The sequence below is a fragment of the Zingiber officinale genome, chromosome 5B (assembly GCF_018446385.1).
Source record: "Zingiber officinale cultivar Zhangliang chromosome 5B, Zo_v1.1, whole genome shotgun sequence".
NCBI classification, from domain to species: Eukaryota; Viridiplantae; Streptophyta; class Magnoliopsida; order Zingiberales; family Zingiberaceae; genus Zingiber; species Zingiber officinale.
Genome location: NC_055995.1, coordinates 112019069 through 112037826, shown reverse-complemented (window position 1 = coordinate 112037826; position 18758 = coordinate 112019069). Strand labels below are relative to the sequence as shown.

Below are 18758 nucleotides of genomic sequence, written 5' to 3'. Positions count from 1 at the left end.
TATCGAGCTCAATAACCAATCAAATAAGTAAAAATTTCAAACAATCAATCAAGCTTGAATTAAGAGTTTGATAGCATCTAAATGAATCAAACTCGATCCAAGCTCAAGCCAAGCTTGAATTGAGAGCTCGATAACATTTAAACGAACCAAACTCAAGCCATGTTTCAAATAAGCTCAAGCTTATAAAAAATAAACCAAGCCAAGCTTGAACAATCATTTCAAAGGTTTGGTTCATTTTAAGCTCGGCTCTACACCTCAAAGCTCGGCTCGGCTTGTTTATAGCCTTATACATAATAGATCAAACTCTTTAATCTTCATGAAGTTGTTATTCATTGGTTTAGGTGCATAAATCTTAATGGACCTCTAGTTAAGGTAGCAGTTGTGCAATTTAGATCTCTTATTAACTTATATAACAATGCGCACAACTTAGATCTCTTATTAACTTATATAACAATGTGCTCTTAGGACTAAGAGTAGTGTTTATCCTAATGGAAATTTTCAATAATTATTTAATATAGTTGTTAACTTGAAAAAAAAACAACTGACTTTCACTACATATACATCTTTAAAGTGATCAAATCAACTAATGATATATGTTCCTCTTTTATCAAGAATAACAAGTCCTATTTTAATTATTTACTCATCTCTACATGTAGGGTTGTAAATGAACCAAATGTTTATAAGCAAGTTTGGTGTTCATCTTGACAAGAATTTATTTATATTCGTTCAATATACACAAAGCTAATTAAATAAACAAGTTTGAACAACTCGTTAAAATAAATGAATAAATTTGAACACACGTGTTCAGCTCGTTAATGTTCATTAACAAAGATTGTGAACTATTTATGAGCAATGTTCAGAAAAAAAAGTTTATGAACTATGTTCATTAATAAAGCTCTTATCCATATAATAAATACAGAAAGAAGTTCCCAAAATGAACAAACAAACTTATAATATCAAGCTCACTAACCAATTAAACAAGTTTTAAATATCAAAAGTTTTAAACAAACTTGAATTGAGAGCTCGATAATATTTAAATGAACCAAGCACATATGAAGCCTGAACCAAACTCACTTGTAAAAAAGAGACCAAGCCAAATTTGAACAACCCCTTCAACGGCTTGGTTCATTTTAGCTCGATTGGCTTAACTTGGCTCAATTACCTTATCAAACAAGCTTAAACAACACAAAGTTTCGCTCTTGTTTACAACCTTATCTGCAGGGCTAACAACAAACTTAGTAAGTGTATATGCAACCTTTTAAAGCTCTAACCTATAAGGCCTAAAATAGATTGATTCTTTTATGAGATGAATGTAATCTCAAATCAAAAGATCAGTTGCACCCAACCTACATGTGAAATCCCAAAAACACTTGGTAAACTAACAAATGAGTTTTCATGGCAAGTTATATCGTTCACAATATCCCGCCTATAAACTTATCTAGGCATCAATATACCTATAGACATATAATCATCAACTAGTATCATATAGTAGAAATATAGCACTTCATATTTTACAATAAAGTTAATATCTTATCTCAAAATTGTAATGACTAGAGACATTCAATAATATTATCTATCATACTCTACCGTCTCACATTACAATTAATCCATCACTGAAGTAGTAGTATTATCATGAACTTTATTTATAATCTACCAATTGTACATAATAGAGATTATAATAAAATAATAATTTTATTAACAATATGCAATTATAAAATAGTGATTTCTTCACAATCCAATTATCTCAAAGGCACTATTGCTGTACAAATATACCACCAAAAATTTGGCCCTCGCAATGTAAAATTATGCTTCTTCCCCCTATGATATTGTCCGACTCGGGCAAGATAAAAGAATATATCGTAAATACCAACTAGCATGAAGAGAACTTATTAGACACACTAACTCACTAGAACCATACAATCTCTACCTCATCTATTGGTGTGTCCTAACCCGATTTAAAATAATGAAGCTATACATTTTGATATTCAAGATAAACTGCGACTAATTAGGTTAGCTAAATGTTCCTTAAAGATCCAAACCTTAACTAATTTTCCAATTTTAATACCTTGTGTCATTCATATGCATGAAGAGTTCATTAGATCTATCATTCAATTTTGATTGACCATTATTAATCAATGAAGTATTTGATTTTATTTATATTTAGAATTATAACCTAGAAAACCCTTTGTTCCCAATAATCATATTTAAGTACTTTGAGTCATTAGTGAATTTTTCTAGTGTTATTCTTGTCCCATCAAGTGGGATTTCAAATTTTTATTCTCAAATTATAATTCCTCAACCCTATAGTGATCATGTTCACAAGTGGATAAAGGTGAACTAAGTTAAGTCTTATGAATTCTCATTATATCTTTTAGTTCAAAATTGTTTTCTTCTTCACTTAATAGTTTCTTACTCTTAGTTTATAAATGCTACAAGAGTTTAGTGCATGAATAGTCTTTGGGTTAGCTCCTTATCCAAGGTGTTCGGGTAACTTATAGCCTTTGTTGGGCTATTCTTTTTCATTCCTCTTTTTTTTTCCTTTTTTAATTCTAGGTATTTACTCTCAAGGTGATTTTTATTATTGCACTTAGAACATATATGTATTTTCTTGGATCTTTTGCTCTTCTTCATCTTTTTTACCATATAAGCAATATGTTTAGCGTCAAGTTCACTAGTGTTCAGTGAAAAGGATGATGATAATGTGTCACCCTTAACCACAAATGTCATTCCTTTTTTACTTGTCCATTATTGAGAATGTCCTTCAATATGCCAGTTCCTAATCCTCTAGGCATATTGTACACAACTAATATCGATATTGCAGCTTTAGGAAATCCATTGAGTGCATTCTGCATTAAGTCAAGATTGATTTTTTTCCTCTAATTATCATAAGCTCATTATAATTTCTTGTACCTTAAGTGCATTTGGGCAACAATTTCTCCATATTTCATCTTGAATGTTTTATTGTGTTCTTAAGGAATTTCGGTTGACTAACATCAAATCAGATGTGCCCTTATCTAGCTCAATGCATACTTACTCTTTTATCATCACATCAGATGTACATCAACTCATCTCAATCAGCTCTCATCTCTATCTCTTGGTTTTTTGTAGCCTCTTTCAATGCTAGCATCTAACCAAAATTGAGCCAAAAATAAGTCTTTATTCTTGTCCTCAGATAAACAAAATCTCCATCAAATGTGGATCAAAGGAAATAGTCCTCCAAATGTGAGTGAAAGGAAATAGCCTCCTTAGTTGTCAGTGATCACTCTTCAGTCTTAATTCAAAACATTAAGCACCATCTCTAATACCAAATGTTAGAATAATAGTGGTCAGAATAAAGAGAGGTAAATATGGTTTAAAGTAGAGAGAAGTAAATAGACATCTCAGAATACTTCCACATAATACAAACAAATACAATGTTAAAAAAATGTGTGTATATAGTTAATCAAAGTAATAATATATGCACAGAAAATAAATAAGAAAAATAATTGATGTTCGCATGTAACTTAAAATTACACTCCTACTCCATGGACTGTCGTGCATCCAATGTCACTTTTAAATCTAGTAATCCACCCATTCAAATAAGACAATGGAGTAAACACAACACAAAGCAAGAACTTCTAATAACTGCAAGCTATGGAGGACCTAGTGAAATACCTTTTAAACCCATGATCTACCCTCCTCTCTAGATCAAGAAAACACTTAAAATAGAAGTCATCTACCCAAGCATGCCATATAGTGTTCAAATTGTGATACATCAATAATGAACTAAAGGATGCATCAAGAAAACACTTAAAATAGATGTCATCTACCCAAGCATGTCATATAGTGTTCAAATTGTGATACATCAATAATGAACTAAAGGATGCATCTACAACCGTATCTAAGGATCTAGTTATCATCAATGTCTAAAGCAATATTGAAATCGAAACAATAGCTAACGAAGAGCTGACCTGAATCCATCGCAAAGGCTATTGCTTCTTACTTGTCACCGGAGATCCTGCAAGCGCAGCGGAAGTCTTCCACAAGATTGAGTCGGCAACCCAAGGTCCTTCTCAATGGGGGAGAAGAGGCAAGAGGAAGAGAGCAAGATTCAGCATGCCCTAATTGAACCAATCTCTTCTTTTATATACCCAATTCAACCAATGGGGATTATCCACCATAAAGCTCATCCCTCATTACAGTTCATCAATATTAATGAATCGGGTTAATGGATCTACACATTGTATCCACATTCATTTAATCCAAACCCCCTTTATATGAAATTAAGCATTAAATCACTTAATTGGAGTTTAGTTTCTTTATTGGCAATTAGTTTTGTGTGTACGTTAATCTCAAGTGTAAGCCCGCCTTATGGAGATTAAGTCCACCTATGCGGACTTAATTAGATTTAGTCCACCCATGTAGATCTAATCCTACAATCTTCCACTTGGACTATACTTCATTCCTTACACACCACACAACCCCTTAGTTGAGCTCAACATGCCAAAACTTTATTAGTTAAATACCGCTTTAAACAATCTAATCTATTAAATCAATTAGTACAAGACTAAAGAAGTCATAAATACTATAACCCAACAATAATCACAGTACTAATATTATTAATGACATAGATCAAATGTGGATGTGTAGTATGATACGAAATATGATTTATAAGTGTTCATTCTCAATAAGTCCTCTTTATGACTCAAACCGGGTCCAAATAATATTTATCAAAACCTTATACTAAACCACAGTGGTAAATAATGATTCAACCTCATGACTCCAAATGAAGTCCACATTATATTTACAAAAACAAAATGCAAAACCACAACAGTAATAGTAAAAATGATATTCATATATCCAAAAAAAGTTAAAATCATGCACACATGGAAAATCTGCAATATATACAATGAGCCAAAATATGTGTTCATGAATATAGAGCATCACACAAAATACAGATTCCTGCATAATAGGTACTTTATTAAAAGGAAGAACCTCATATTCAGCACATGCTGATGAAACACCTTGGGTGACAAGCCATTGGTGAGTAGAGTTGCTAACATGGAATCTGCCCTTATATGCTCTATCATTATTTAATCATTCTGAACTCTTTCTTTAATCGCCAGAAACTTTATGTCGTTGTGTTTAAACTTCGACAAACTGTAGTTGTTTTTTATTATCACAGTTGATTCTCAATGGTCTGTCTATGCCCCCAATGATATGTAAACCGGTGATAAGGTTTTGTATCCATATCCCGTGGTTGGAAGCTTCATAGCAGGCTATAAACTCTGCTGCCACAATGGAAGTGGCTATACGCGTCTGTTTGATGTTTTTCCATGATATAGTCCCTCCTGCCATCATGAAGACATAACCTAAGGTGGACCTTCTGCTATCTAAGCATCCAGCAAAATCGGAGTCGAAATATCCTTCGTTCTTTGCAAATACCGCAAAATCCTTTTTACAGCTTTCCAATGCTCCGATCCAAGTTACTCAAATATCTACCCAACATCCCCATAATGTACGTAAGATCCGAACGCGTACATACTTGAGCATATATCAAACTCCCTACTGCAAAAGGGAATTGATGCATTTCCTTAATCTCAATTCATGACGTGGACATTATTGCAAGCTAAGTCTATCACCCTTTGCCATCGGAGTGCTGTCGGGAGCACAACTCTTCATGCCATACCAAATGAGCATCTTTTCTATATAGGCATTTTGAGATAGTCCAAGTGTGTACCTTGAATAATCACGTGCAATCTGTATGCCTAAGATAAAGGATGCATCACCAAGATCTTTTATTTCAAATTCACCGAATAGAAATAACTTGGTTTCTAACCGCAGACTCTTGTCATTGCTTGCAAACAATATATCATCCACATAGAGAACAAGTATGATAAACTTGCTTCCACTGAACTTGATATACAAACTTTGATCAACTGGATTCTCCTTAAAATCGTATGACGAAACCACTTATCAAACTTCCGATATCATTGACGAAATACCTGCTTTAAACCATAAATGAACTTTCTTAGTTCACATACTAGGTGATTTGAATTTCTCGATTCAAAGTACTCCGATTGCACCATGTATATAGTTTCCTCATTGTTTCCATTAAGAAACACAGTCTTAACGTCCATTTAGTGTAATTCCAGGCATCCCATAAAACGAAAAGCTATAAGTGTCATGATTACCCTAAGGGAATCTTTTGTCGAAATCGGCGAAAAAATCTCCTTATAATCAATATTCTCCTTTTAAGTGAATCCCTTGGCGACTAGGCGTGTCTTATACTTTTCCACATTGCCATGTGAATCCCATTTAGTTTTAAATATCCATTTACAAACAACAAGTTTTACACTTTCAGGCAATTTGACAAGTTTCCAAATGTCGTTGTCCACCATAGACTTCATCTCTTCCTTCATGGCTTCAATCCATTTTTCTGGATGAGGGCATTATTTGACTTCTTGGAAGGACGTGGGATTATCTTTCAACCTAGTGTTAAACTCATGCTCTTGGAGATATACATAATCACAAGACATCGTAGATCTCCTTTCTCTAATGATTGGGAGTCATTCTCAACCATAGGAGGGAATTCCTCTATTTGAGATGATGTACCTTCTAATTGAATTGGAGGAGATATGGAAATATCATGGTCAACTATCCCTTCCGATTGTACAGCTCAAACTGTATGTGGAATGACAATCATTTCACTATTAGCTCTATCGGTAGTTACAAACTTACAATATTAGGATCATAAATGTTCTCCTCAAATGATATTTTTTTAACTTTATCACTCCCACCATGCTCAATAAATTAGGCATTTCTCATCACGAAAAAGGATTAACTCAAGGGGTTGAAAAACTTGAAACCTCTTGAGTTTTCAAAGTATTCTATAAAATGATAGCTAACGGTTCTTAAATCCAATTTCTTTTTGTTAGGTCATAAGGCCTAGCTTCAACTGGACAACCCAGACATGTAGATACCTAAGACTATGCGCTTTACCTGTCCACAACTCGAATGGGGTTTTCGTTACCACCTTACTAGGAACTTTGTTGAATAGGTAAACCGCAATCTTGAGTGTCTCACTCAAGGACTCTGGTAGAGAAGAAAATGCAATTATACTTCTCACCATGTCCTTAAGGGTCTAATTTTATCGCTCTGCTATACCATTCATCTGAGGTATCCCAAGCATGGTGTATTATGCCTTGATAACGCACTCAGCAAGATAATCCGCAAATGGTCGAGGACGTTGTTCACCTAATCAGCCAGATCTACCATAGTATTCACAACCACGATCTAATCTTACGGCCTTAATCTTCTTACCAAGTTGGTTTTCAACTTTGGCTTTGAAGGTTTTGAACATGTTCAAGGATTAGGACTTCTCATAAATAAGGTACAAGTATCTGTATCGGGAATAGTCATCTATAAAGCTTATAAAGTATGTTTGACTGTTCCAAGAAGCTTTAGGGGACAGTCCACATATTTCCGTATGTATAAGCTCTAAGACACCATTACTCAACCTTGAACCCTTATTACTTTTGTTAGTTATTTTCCCCTGATATACTCAATGCAGATTCTAAAATATGACATATCGGGGGAATTAAGAATTCCTAATGACATTAACCTCTCTAGGTGTTGTTTAGATATGTGCCCTAAACTCTTATACCACAACATGGATGAATTTTTATTTGTCATACCATGCTTCACACCTATACTATGCATCACAATGTTATCCATATAGGTTATAGTGTCTAATCTGTATAGTTTGTCAATCAAGGAACTCGTACCACAATAGATAAACTTTCGAAAAATACTAAACTTTTCATTTCCAAATGAACAAGTGTATCCAGATTTTTTCCAAACACGAAATAGAAATTAAGTTCCGCTTAAAAGACGATACTACAAATGTATTTTCCAAATTCAAAAGTACATTGTTCCCCAAACAAACTCTAAAGACACCTATCGCCTCTACTTTTGTCTTCTTGCCCATTCCCGTATAGATGAATCTTTCAACATCAATTGACATTTGGCTCGTGAGGCAACCCTGAATAGTTACACTTATGTAAGTAGTTACACCAATATCTATCGACTAAGTGTTTTTAAGTATAATAACTAGGTTGACTTCTGAACTAACAAAGTTGAGAAGTATATCTTTCTTGACTCGCAGTTGACATATCTGGGGCAATTCTTCTTCAAATGACCTTTCGTTTTACAAAAGAAACAAGTTGGGTACAATTCTTGTTATTTTTGCACCTTATGCCCTGAAGCCCCAGTCACTACAAATTGTTTACCCTTATTCTTGCCATTGCCCTTCTTCTTCTTCTTCTCGTTCGAATACTGAGATGAGGATGCATAGTGAGCATTATGAAATGTGTCATCCCTCAATCTCTCTTCTTCCTGTACACACTGACCTATAAGCTCATTTAGTGTCCATTTCTCCTTTTGAGTATTATAACTAAACTTAAAAGGAGTGAACTGTGTAGACAGCGAGATTATGATAAGGTTCACAAGGACACTTCAGACATGTCTAGCTTTAGTGTCTTGAGCCTTGTAACCAAGTTGAAAATCTCCATTATGTACTCCCTAATGTTATCCTTCCTGTTGTACCGTATGGACACTAACTTCGTGACAAATGTAATAGTCTCGACCTTTTCGTTTGAGGCGAATCGGTTTACTAATTTCTTAAGAGAAGTTTTAGCATCCTTATTTTCAATAATTAAACCTCTAAGTGATTCTGGAATAGACATCCTCATGATCATTAGACTCATGAGATTTGATCGCTCCCATTTGTCAAAGATCACCTTTGGATCCGCAGTGGAATCATTAGTTAAAGGTGCAGGGCGGTCATGCCTAAATGCAAAGTCTAGATCCATGCAGCCCAACAAAAATATAATATGTTCTTTCCATTGTCCAAAGTTTGTGCTAGTAAGCATGGGAATGTTGTTCAGATTAGCAGACATTGAGAATACTATATAAACAAAAGCAAAGAATATAGCTCAATTTAACAAATAAGGCATGTATCTTAATAGTTGTGCCATAATAAAATATAACAAATAAAACATGCAACTATATGGGCATTAATAGAGATACCTAGTGCAACATTACATCAAGTCTTTGGACTAAATTGTAACTTGCTATTAGTACTCTCCAAACAACTCATAATTACCTTCATTTGCCACATAACTCATCTTCCTTTGGACTAACGCATTATGCGCTAGATACTTTATTTATGAGTTTCCTTAATTAGCTTATGCTTTTAACTATCACTCACAATATTTCTAATCTACCATATAGTGTCCCTTCCTTTGCGTCGACACACTATGCGCATGACTTTGAAGTTTAACTTAATTTGTGAGCTTCCTTAAACATATATCGGTCATAAGAATAACTTTCTTTTGGTCAATCACCCTTAGCATAGATATACATCCCTCTACACTAACACTCCTAGCCACCCCAATAGTTCTCACCAATAGTATAAGTTTGACTAAGTAGGAAGAGCAAAGAAGAATCCGAGAAAAAACAATTTAAAACTGAGCTAAATTCAGCTATCAATTGATTGCCACCCTTCTTAATCGATTAAGAATAGATGGGAATCAATTCACACATGCACTAATTGATTGCCCAACATTGGTAATTGATTAGTACGCAGCAATCAACCCCCTAATTGATTTCGAAGATCATTATTTGCAACTCATCCACTTTAATCGATTGACGTAATCGATTGATGAACACAAATCGATCAGTCGATCGATTCAAAAACTCTGTGGAGAACCCAAATAACCGTAATCGATCGCCCAATCAATTGGTGAAAACCAATTGATCAACCAATCGATTCGGAAACTCTTTGTGTGCATTCTCAAATTCCGTAATTGATTGGCTCCTCATGGTAATCGATTGATGGAAACTCTCTGTTCGCAAATTAGGCTCAAGTAATCAATTGGCTCAATCAATTGGTGAACACCAATCAATCAATCCAATCGATTTGAAACCTGTCGCGATCTAGTAATCCCAATCAATTGGCCCTCGTGCTAATTGATTGGTAAAAACCAATCAATTAGCCCAATCAATTTGGGAATCTTTGTTACGATTTAGCAATCCCAAACGATTGGCTCTCACCAATCGATTAGCCCAATTGATTTAGGAACTCTCTATTTGCTATTTTGGGCATCTTAATCGATTGAACCTGTATGGTAATCTAATAGTGAACACCAATCGATTACCCAATCGATTGGTAATTGAAAAACTTGATTTCTGATCGTGCTTTTTTCAGCCCAAAAACCCTAAAACTGTGCCGCCAATCGTGTTCTTCGTGGATAACGTGAAAAGCTCGATTCATAGGTTAAATCCAAACCTATCCATGCTACGTTCAACGGATATATATCAATTCCATTCATCCATATGAAATCAAATGCAAAAATTGATGCATATGTGTCAAATCATTGAAAAATAATCTTTACGCCTTAAAAATTGACAATAAGCTAATCCTTAGCTATGATACCAATTGTTCGAATCATGATACATCAATAATGAACTAAAGGATGCATCTACAACAGAATCTAGCTATCCTCAATCTCTAAAGCAATATTGAAATCGAAACAATAGCTAGCGAAGAGCTGACCTAAATCCATCGCAAAGTATATTGCTTCTTACTTGTCACCGGAGATCCTACCAGCGCAATAGAAGTCTTCCATGGGATTAAGTCGGCAACCCAAGGTCCTTCTCAATGGGGGGAGAAGAACCAAATGGAAGAGAGCAAGATTCAGCATGCCCTAATTGAACCAATCTCTTCCTTTATGTACCCGGCCCAACTTATGGGGATTATCCACCATAAAGCTCATCCCTCATTAACAGCCCTATCCACCATAAAGTTCATCCCTCGTTAATAGCCCATCAATGTTAATGAACCGGGTTAATGGATCTATACATTGAATCAGCATCCATTTTATTCAAACCCTCTTTATATACAATTAAATATTAGATCACTTAATTGGGGTTTAGTTTCTTTAATGGCAATTAGTTGTATGTATTAATCAAGTGCAAGTCCACCCATGTGGACTTAATTGGATTTAGTCCACCCATATGAATTTAATCCTATATGTAGACCTTACACACTCTCCGTGACCTACTTTGGTCTACACAATCAAGTTACTTCCATATGGGATGAATATACTTCAAGCTGTCTTCTAAGTATGCATAACTTGCACTCCAAATTTACTAAGTGAACCAGGTCATCTACTTTTAGAATTAATCGAAAGCCAGGACACCGGAATTATCAAAAAAAAAGTGAGTTGCTTCATTGCTAGACTTAGTGAACGATTACAATTCAATACAAAGAAAAAAACTTAGATACATTCTAAAAGAAAACAATACCTCTTAAGTTGATAAATCAAATAAACTAAAACGATGAGAAAGATCCTCTACCTCACCTCTTAGACAAGAATATAATTGCAGGTGAAAAGAATAATATCTAAAAAAACTTTAGGCCAAAGGATGGTACCTTGTCTTTCCTTCTTGTGTGTTTTCTTTAGAACTTGAAAATGATAGAGGATTAACATAAATGTTTTCTTATAAATTTTAATGTCAAAGTTCTACCAAAAAGAACTTTAAACAAGGGCATGACTCTTTCCAAGCATTTTGTCAACCAATTTTGAATCTGTGTATATTAACGTATAAAATACAAGCATTAGAGACCTTAACATTCAATTCTGAATCAACTTGTTCAATGCACTTTTGCTATCATGCCCAAAAACACAACTAAAGCAAATTTCGAGTCAACTAGAACTGCTTAGACTGACCAAGGAAGTATATCTTAGGACAACCTGCGCCTCAGGTCAACCACTTCAAGAGTGACTTAAGTTTGTTGCAATTTATATAGCCCTCCAACCACTATGAATCATCATACACCCACTAATTCCTAAGATAAACTTCTTCAATAACCAACTCTATGCGGAAGCTAAAAACTACCTACCAATACAACATTTAATTCAAAATAAATCCAAAACAATACAATACAATGCATGGATCTTCAAATCTATCTTCAACGTTAATGATCATGAATCCATGAGTTTAAAGCTCCTCGTATCTTCACACTCATGTATGAAGTCTAACGTTTAAATTTGATCAATCCAAATATAATCACTTCAATCTCTAAATTCGCATGATATTTTACACACTTTATGCAAATGATCAAATATACACACCTAACCAAATTCATATTACCAATCTATCAAACCAGTGTGGTTAGATCTAACCACAAAAGAGAAAACATTGCCAAAACAGCGTATTCCAACGAGATCACGCAAAGTGAAAATAATCTTGGTGGATCTAGATTAGAAAACCTGGTCAAGCAGCTTAAGACTTTTCTTTTCCCTTAGATCATTGTATTCTCCATGTATCATTACAAACCCATAAAAGGATATTGAACTATTATAGTAAAATTACAACAACAAAAGAATGGGCCCACTTGAATAGATTAAAGAAAGATTGAAAAAAGGAAGTCAAATTAAGCTACATCAAGGGAGGAAGGAGAAGAGCATCATCAGATCTTGCTAAGAGTGGTTACTAGATTTCTTCTATCCTTTATCGAATTGTTATAATAACCTCCATAAGCAAAGAAGTAAAAGAATGTTGGATGACTATACGCACAGTCTAACATGTAATTTATGCTCATGTCAAAACATATTTATTAGCTCAAAGGAGTACATTGGCTAAATTATGCTTGTTGTCAAAGACAACTAGACGAGTATTAAACTTGTCTAAGAAAATATAAAATATATGGATAGGAAAATTGAATCTCCACATAATTTATGGTGTAATTAAACTTCAAAGCCGTCAATGTATAAAGTTTGCATAACCATGATACCAATAATATGCAGATGAACACTTTCATAGAGAGCATCAAATAAGAAAACAGAACTGCAAGTGTATCCATGTAGCTGTTGAGTCACACTGCTAACCAAAACTTCTAACAAATCATTTCCATTTTGAATCAAATATAAGCTAGTAGTTGGATCATTACAAGTTCAAGATTATTAAGGACAGTGACTCTAAGGTTCTTCCAATACATGAAAAGCAGAAAAATCAAAGCACGTCTCCATGACATGGATTATGGTTTGCTCAGATCTCCCCATCCCACAACTCCTCCACAGTTTTGTAAATGCTTTGAGGGTGGACTAGAAAATCGGCTCTCATTAACCTTGCCTGTTGAGTAAAACAAAAAAAAACCAAAAATTTGGGATTACCGAGACTAAATAGCTGTCAAGAATCTAAAAATAGCATTCTCGAACAGTATACTACCAACATTTGAATAGATGAAACAGAAAAAGAGATGAAAAATATTTTTGGATACATGAAAAATATTTTGGATACATGAAAAAGATTTTAACTTTATTTAGACTCAGCTAAATATAGAATTAAGAAGCTAAACAAAACCAAATATTCAACATGGAGAGTTCTAAACTGAAGCAAGAGATTCTTCCTTATGAAAACCAACCTAAAATAACAATTTAGGAGGTTAAATTTCAATTGGAACTGACTAATGCCACTTTAGTTTAGGAAGATTTATGTTGGCAAAGAATCATAATTAATGTGCAGTGGGTACTTGGGGGATTAGTTACCTGTTCAATTTGAGATAATTTGGCAAGCATGTCATCAGGAATGGACCACTCATATATGTCCAAGTTTTGTTTTATCCTTGCTTCAGATGTGCTCTTGGGCAGCACACTATTCCCCATTTGAATGCCCCAGCGCAATGCTACTTGTGCAGGAGTCTTGCCTAATTTCTCAGCAGCCTGGTTCACTATTGGATGTGTAAGCACATTGCTACCCTTAATGAAGCTTGTACCAGGTGAGCCCAGAGGAGAATATGCCTGCAAATGAATCATATGTATAGGTTATCTAAGAAAATAGATGGAGAAAATATATGTGAAAAAAAAAGGATAGAATTGCAAGAAACTAGATAACTTACAGACAGATGAACACCCTTTGATTGACAAAAGGTCCGAAGCTTTGTTTGTTGCCAACATGGGTGAGACTCAACCTGGTTCACAGCTGGAGGAACTCGAGCGTATGAGAGCAAATCTTCTAATTTCTTAGTTGAAAAATTGCTCACACCAATAGCACGAGTTTTGCCTAAATCATACAGTTTTTCCATAACCCCCCATGTAGAAGGTATATCAACTGGTAAGAAATTTTCAGGACTTATGGTAGTTCCCCTCTTAATGCGAAATGGCCAATGAATCTTGAGAAAAAATTGAAACAGTGAGTTCCACTAATTAAAAGGAATATATATTCAAGAAAGATATGTGAGGATTACAGAATCTTCACAGGTAAAATCTTCAAAATTTATTTTATAGAAGGCGTAATAAGGGTAGTATATGTTAAACCAAACTGATAGTTCAAAGAAAAAAGATCACTCTGCATCGACAATGGCAACATTGAAAGAACTGTAATTTTTTTCTGGGTAGTGAGACCTCAAATTCACACATGTTAGTTCAATAATTTCTCTTATCTATCTCCAGAATTACTTTCCTCATATCAAACAAATAGTTCTCAGCTGTTGCATTCAAATATTATGCAGCACTATTAATAAAGAAAGTTTTTGATGCAGTGTAAAATAAAAATTTTCAATGTGAAACTTTGAATGTTGGTACCTTTAAAGAAACCCTTAAATAAGATAAAACTTAAATGATGTGTTTAGTTCGTGCGTATAATCACTCCATTCTTAATGAATTCTCATGAAATAAATATCACATTGATTGCCTGTAAAAATGACCTTGTAATACTTATTGAATTTGATCAAGGTAGTCAAGATCATCAAGCTAAAAATAGATCAAAGCATCAAAGTAAGATGACACAAATAAAAATTATTCAAATAAGGCAAAATTTTCATTTAAAACTATTCTTTGTGAATTCCAAATAACATTCCTACCAGCTAAACATAAGAATAGTTATTCTATGATTTTTTGTCTATCGCATGAACAGAAGTAATTTTTTATTTGCCTATTTATTCTGTATGAATAGCTATTTTATTTCCTAGGAATAACTATTATATATCTTATCTATTCCATTTTCAGACACAAACAAAACATAAAACTTTAATAGTTTTAACTAAGGTTTAAATACCATCCTAATGAGGTTTTGGTCCCTAATCAAAATGGTAGACTTTAAGTATTATATCATGCTGTTATATGTATTTACTCTTTTAATGCTTCACTTTATTAACTTTAAGAAATGACTATAAAAAATAAATAGTGAATTAAATTAAAATTTTATTAATTTTATTGTAACCCACTATGTCATGAACTCAACATGCTTTGGCATTTGTATAAGCATGCTAAATGAACTCAAATGCACTTAACTCATTAAATCTCCTTCCATTATTTTATTTATTTATACTTGAAAATTAATCATTCTCAATTAGATAGAATTAAAAATGGATTCACTTATTTCCTTCGATGTATATCAAAATAAAATTAGATAAGTTAACACCTTCAATTTCCTTCCACTAATTTGTTTACATTGAAAAATAAATTATGTGAACTAGAATATGAAATTAATTAACATTTTTGAGCGAAATTTTTAAAATGTAACAAATCTTAATCAAAAATGGTTTCACTTATTTCCTTAAGTGTATATCAAAATAAATTTAGATAAGTTTACGCTTCAAAACTCATTGAAGTGTGCCAAAGAGTGCCAAGTATTGGCCTAGTACAATAATCCTTATCATGAGAAACGATAATGGCCTTTTCTAGTTAACTTATGTGATTCAGTTTGGCCCTTGTAAATTAATAGAATTTTTCAAATTATAACCTAATTTCTACAAACTATATGGGAGAAAGTGAAGATCGCTTACAAGGTAGAGGTCCAAATAATCAAGTTGAAGATCACTCAACGTCAAATCAAGTGCAGCAGGTACATCTTCTGGAGCATGATCATCACACCTGGGAACCATTTCATGGTTTTTATTTGATTGTATAATAAATTGATAAGACCTACTTTATTGACTTAGCATCTATTACATATAAGGTTTGATAACTCACCATAGTTTAGATGTGATGAACAGCTCCTCGCGCTTCACAATACCCTTGTCAAATAGGCTCTTTAAGGCCAGACCAATCTACAATAAAGACATAAGAGTGATCATTCCAGAAATCTACTCTAACAAGATTGAACAAACTATCTTCTAAGTTACCATAAAAGAATAGTTAGAAATAGAATGATGAACCTCTATTCTCGTTCCTATTATACATATTACAACCATTCAAAGGTCTGCAGTAACACATTAACATTCCTTTATTGTATAACTATTACACCATTCTGTCTCTCCTTAATCTGAGCAAAAAAATAAATTACCTCTTTTTCATTATTGTAGATATGTGCACAATCAATGTGCTTGTAGCCAGCCTACAAAAGAACAAGAGGAAAATCAATTAGTTGCCCAGCTGACACCACATTTCGAGAGAGTCATTAGCTTCTATTAGAGAAGACGTGAAAACTAGCGATGCAAATACTTCGCAGCAAAAACAAAAAGTGAAAACCTCCCCAATATAAGGAGAAACAGATAGATTATGATAGGTATAGCCATTTCATGGTCTATGGACACCAAACAACATACAAATGCAGCGCGATCAATCGTAACGAGGTGCTTGATCTAATAGATAGTTGCAACCGACGCGTGTTTTAATGTTTGATGCAGATCGAGAAATCCTAGATTGATTTCTCCGACAAAGAACCATTTGCTAGTGGCAGAAAACAGAGCGCAGAGAACACCAAACAAAGCTGCCTACGTATCAACTATTCGATCAAGAAGAAAAAATCAAGTGGTTAAAAGTTGTGATTGATACCTGGACAGCTGCGGTGACTGCAGCGGCGACACGTCCCGGCTCTGACTGCCAGGTTCCGAGCCCGATCGAGGGGATCTTTACTCCGGTATTCAAGGTAAAAAACCTCGCCATCGGCACTTCTATCAGGAGGAGGCGAAAAGCTTAGGAGGAGAGAGGGGGAGAGTGAGGGTGCCGTGTGGCAGGAACGATGGAGAAGACGCGAGGCAGGACTCGGCTCACCCCATCCAAACAGAGGGTTATAGTGGAGACGCGGAGTAGACCGGTGTGGCAAAGGGTTCGGGACATCGCCAAGTGGCGTGGTGATGGTTTTGTTTCGTCACGAATTGGGACTAGCTGGGAATAACGCCCGCTGCTTCTGCGAGTCATGCCATTTCTTCGCAATCAGTCGATCGTGGACGCGAGGTGATTGCGACGCGCCGGACGGCAGAATAGAATCAATTATAAAGATTCAAAGCAAAAAATCAAAATGGTCTCTTGTTATCTTAAAAAAAAAAAAAAAATATTAAAATAGCATCGGCTCAATTTTTTCTTTTGGGCATAACTTAATTAATTAAAATGATTATATATAAAATATTATTATATTTAAATTATAATTAAACTTATTTTAACTTATCAAACATCACTTTTAACACTATTATAAGATTTTTAAAAAAAAAACACAATTATAATAATTGTGAATGTGAATATTACAAGATTATATTTTGCTACAATATAAAATGAATTATAACATAATAAAAATATTTTAACTTAATTAAAATTAAAAATATTGATTATCTTAATTCTTATCAACTTAATCAAAATTATTTTAGTTTAGTTCAAATATCTTTAACATGTTGTAATCAGTATAATTATAATAATATTAAAAAGTTGAAAAAAAATAATATAACAATATTCATATATTATAATTTCATTAATTAATTTTATTTATATTATAATAAATACTAATCAGTGTCGAATAGGAATGTGTTTTAAATAAAAAATATAGACATTATTTTGATTGAAAAAAAAAGGTTACCTTGACCTTTTAATGCGCTTTTAATTTTTACCAAAAATAATTAAAAAATCTTCCAATTTTATTTTGTGTACTTTAAAATAATCAATAAATTAAAATGTAGCCATGTATAATCAAGTATGTGTATGGTAAAATATGGTGGCAATAAGTGAATAAATTTGTCCCAGCGTATATGGGAAGTTTAATTGGAGTTAAAAATTTACTATTTTTATCTCTTTTTTATCCTGATTTATATTCATAAAATAATAATAAATAATTTACCAAATATGTCTATAATTTGTAATTAATTACATTATGTCTTTATTAGCATACCATAACACTTATAAAAAAAACTTAAATACCTTTAACCCCTCTATGTTTTTTATCCAATAGTATTTTACCCCTATCTTTTAAAAATAACATTTAACCCCTTTGACCAAAAGTCAAATGTGAAAAATATTATAAAAGATAATTATGCCCTTGTTTTTTTTTATCTTTTTTCAATAATAATTTCAAGAGGATTATATCCTTCAGTACAAATCCTCACAAAATTCATACATGCACCAGCATAAATAATAGAAAATAACAACTCTAAAAGGGATAAGCAATCAAAACTTATTCTACCACCCTCACTAAACAAAAAAGAGTTACAATTCTAAATTGATAAATCAAAATCAAATGAAAATGAAACAAAATTCATCCTTAAAAATCTCCTTTTCATCATCAAATGTGACATACAATGAAGTATGAGTGATTTGTTGGGACCGAAAAGTAGCTAGAGGGGGGGTGAATAGCTCGTCGCGTGCTAGATGCTCGCCGTTGCTTGTTTCTTCAAAGATGTGCAGCGGAAATACAAGAAACAAACACACAACGCTAACAAGGTTGGTTTACTTGGTATCCACCTCACAAGAGGTGACTAGTCCAAGGATCCACACCTACTCACC

At 33.6% G+C, this 18758-nt stretch overlaps 1 protein-coding gene across 4 annotated transcripts in view; it reads right to left on the bottom strand.

Annotated features, from left to right (window-relative positions):
• LOC121985370 (NADPH-dependent aldo-keto reductase, chloroplastic-like) overlaps positions 1–17180 on the bottom strand; it is a 65161-nt gene extending 47981 nt beyond the window's left edge. Inside the window, exons 1-7 of one of the 4 annotated variants that reach the window (XM_042538778.1) lie at positions 16824–17138; positions 16333–16383; positions 16020–16096; positions 15833–15920; positions 13946–14218; positions 13596–13847; positions 12942–13179 (exon numbers count right to left, since the gene is read on the bottom strand). In XM_042538778.1, the coding sequence (XP_042394712.1) occupies positions 13096–13179; positions 13596–13847; positions 13946–14218; positions 15833–15920; positions 16020–16096; positions 16333–16383; positions 16824–16934 (936 nt within the window). In that variant the 5' untranslated portion in view covers positions 16935–17138 and the 3' untranslated portion in view covers positions 12942–13095. Of the gene's footprint in view, positions 1–12941; positions 13180–13595; positions 13848–13945; positions 14219–15832; positions 15921–16019; positions 16097–16332; positions 16384–16823 lie in introns of those variants that run through there. The other 3 variants (XM_042538774.1, XM_042538775.1, XM_042538776.1) reach the window with 3 other exon arrangements.
• Positions 17181–18758: the final 1578 nt, after the last annotated feature.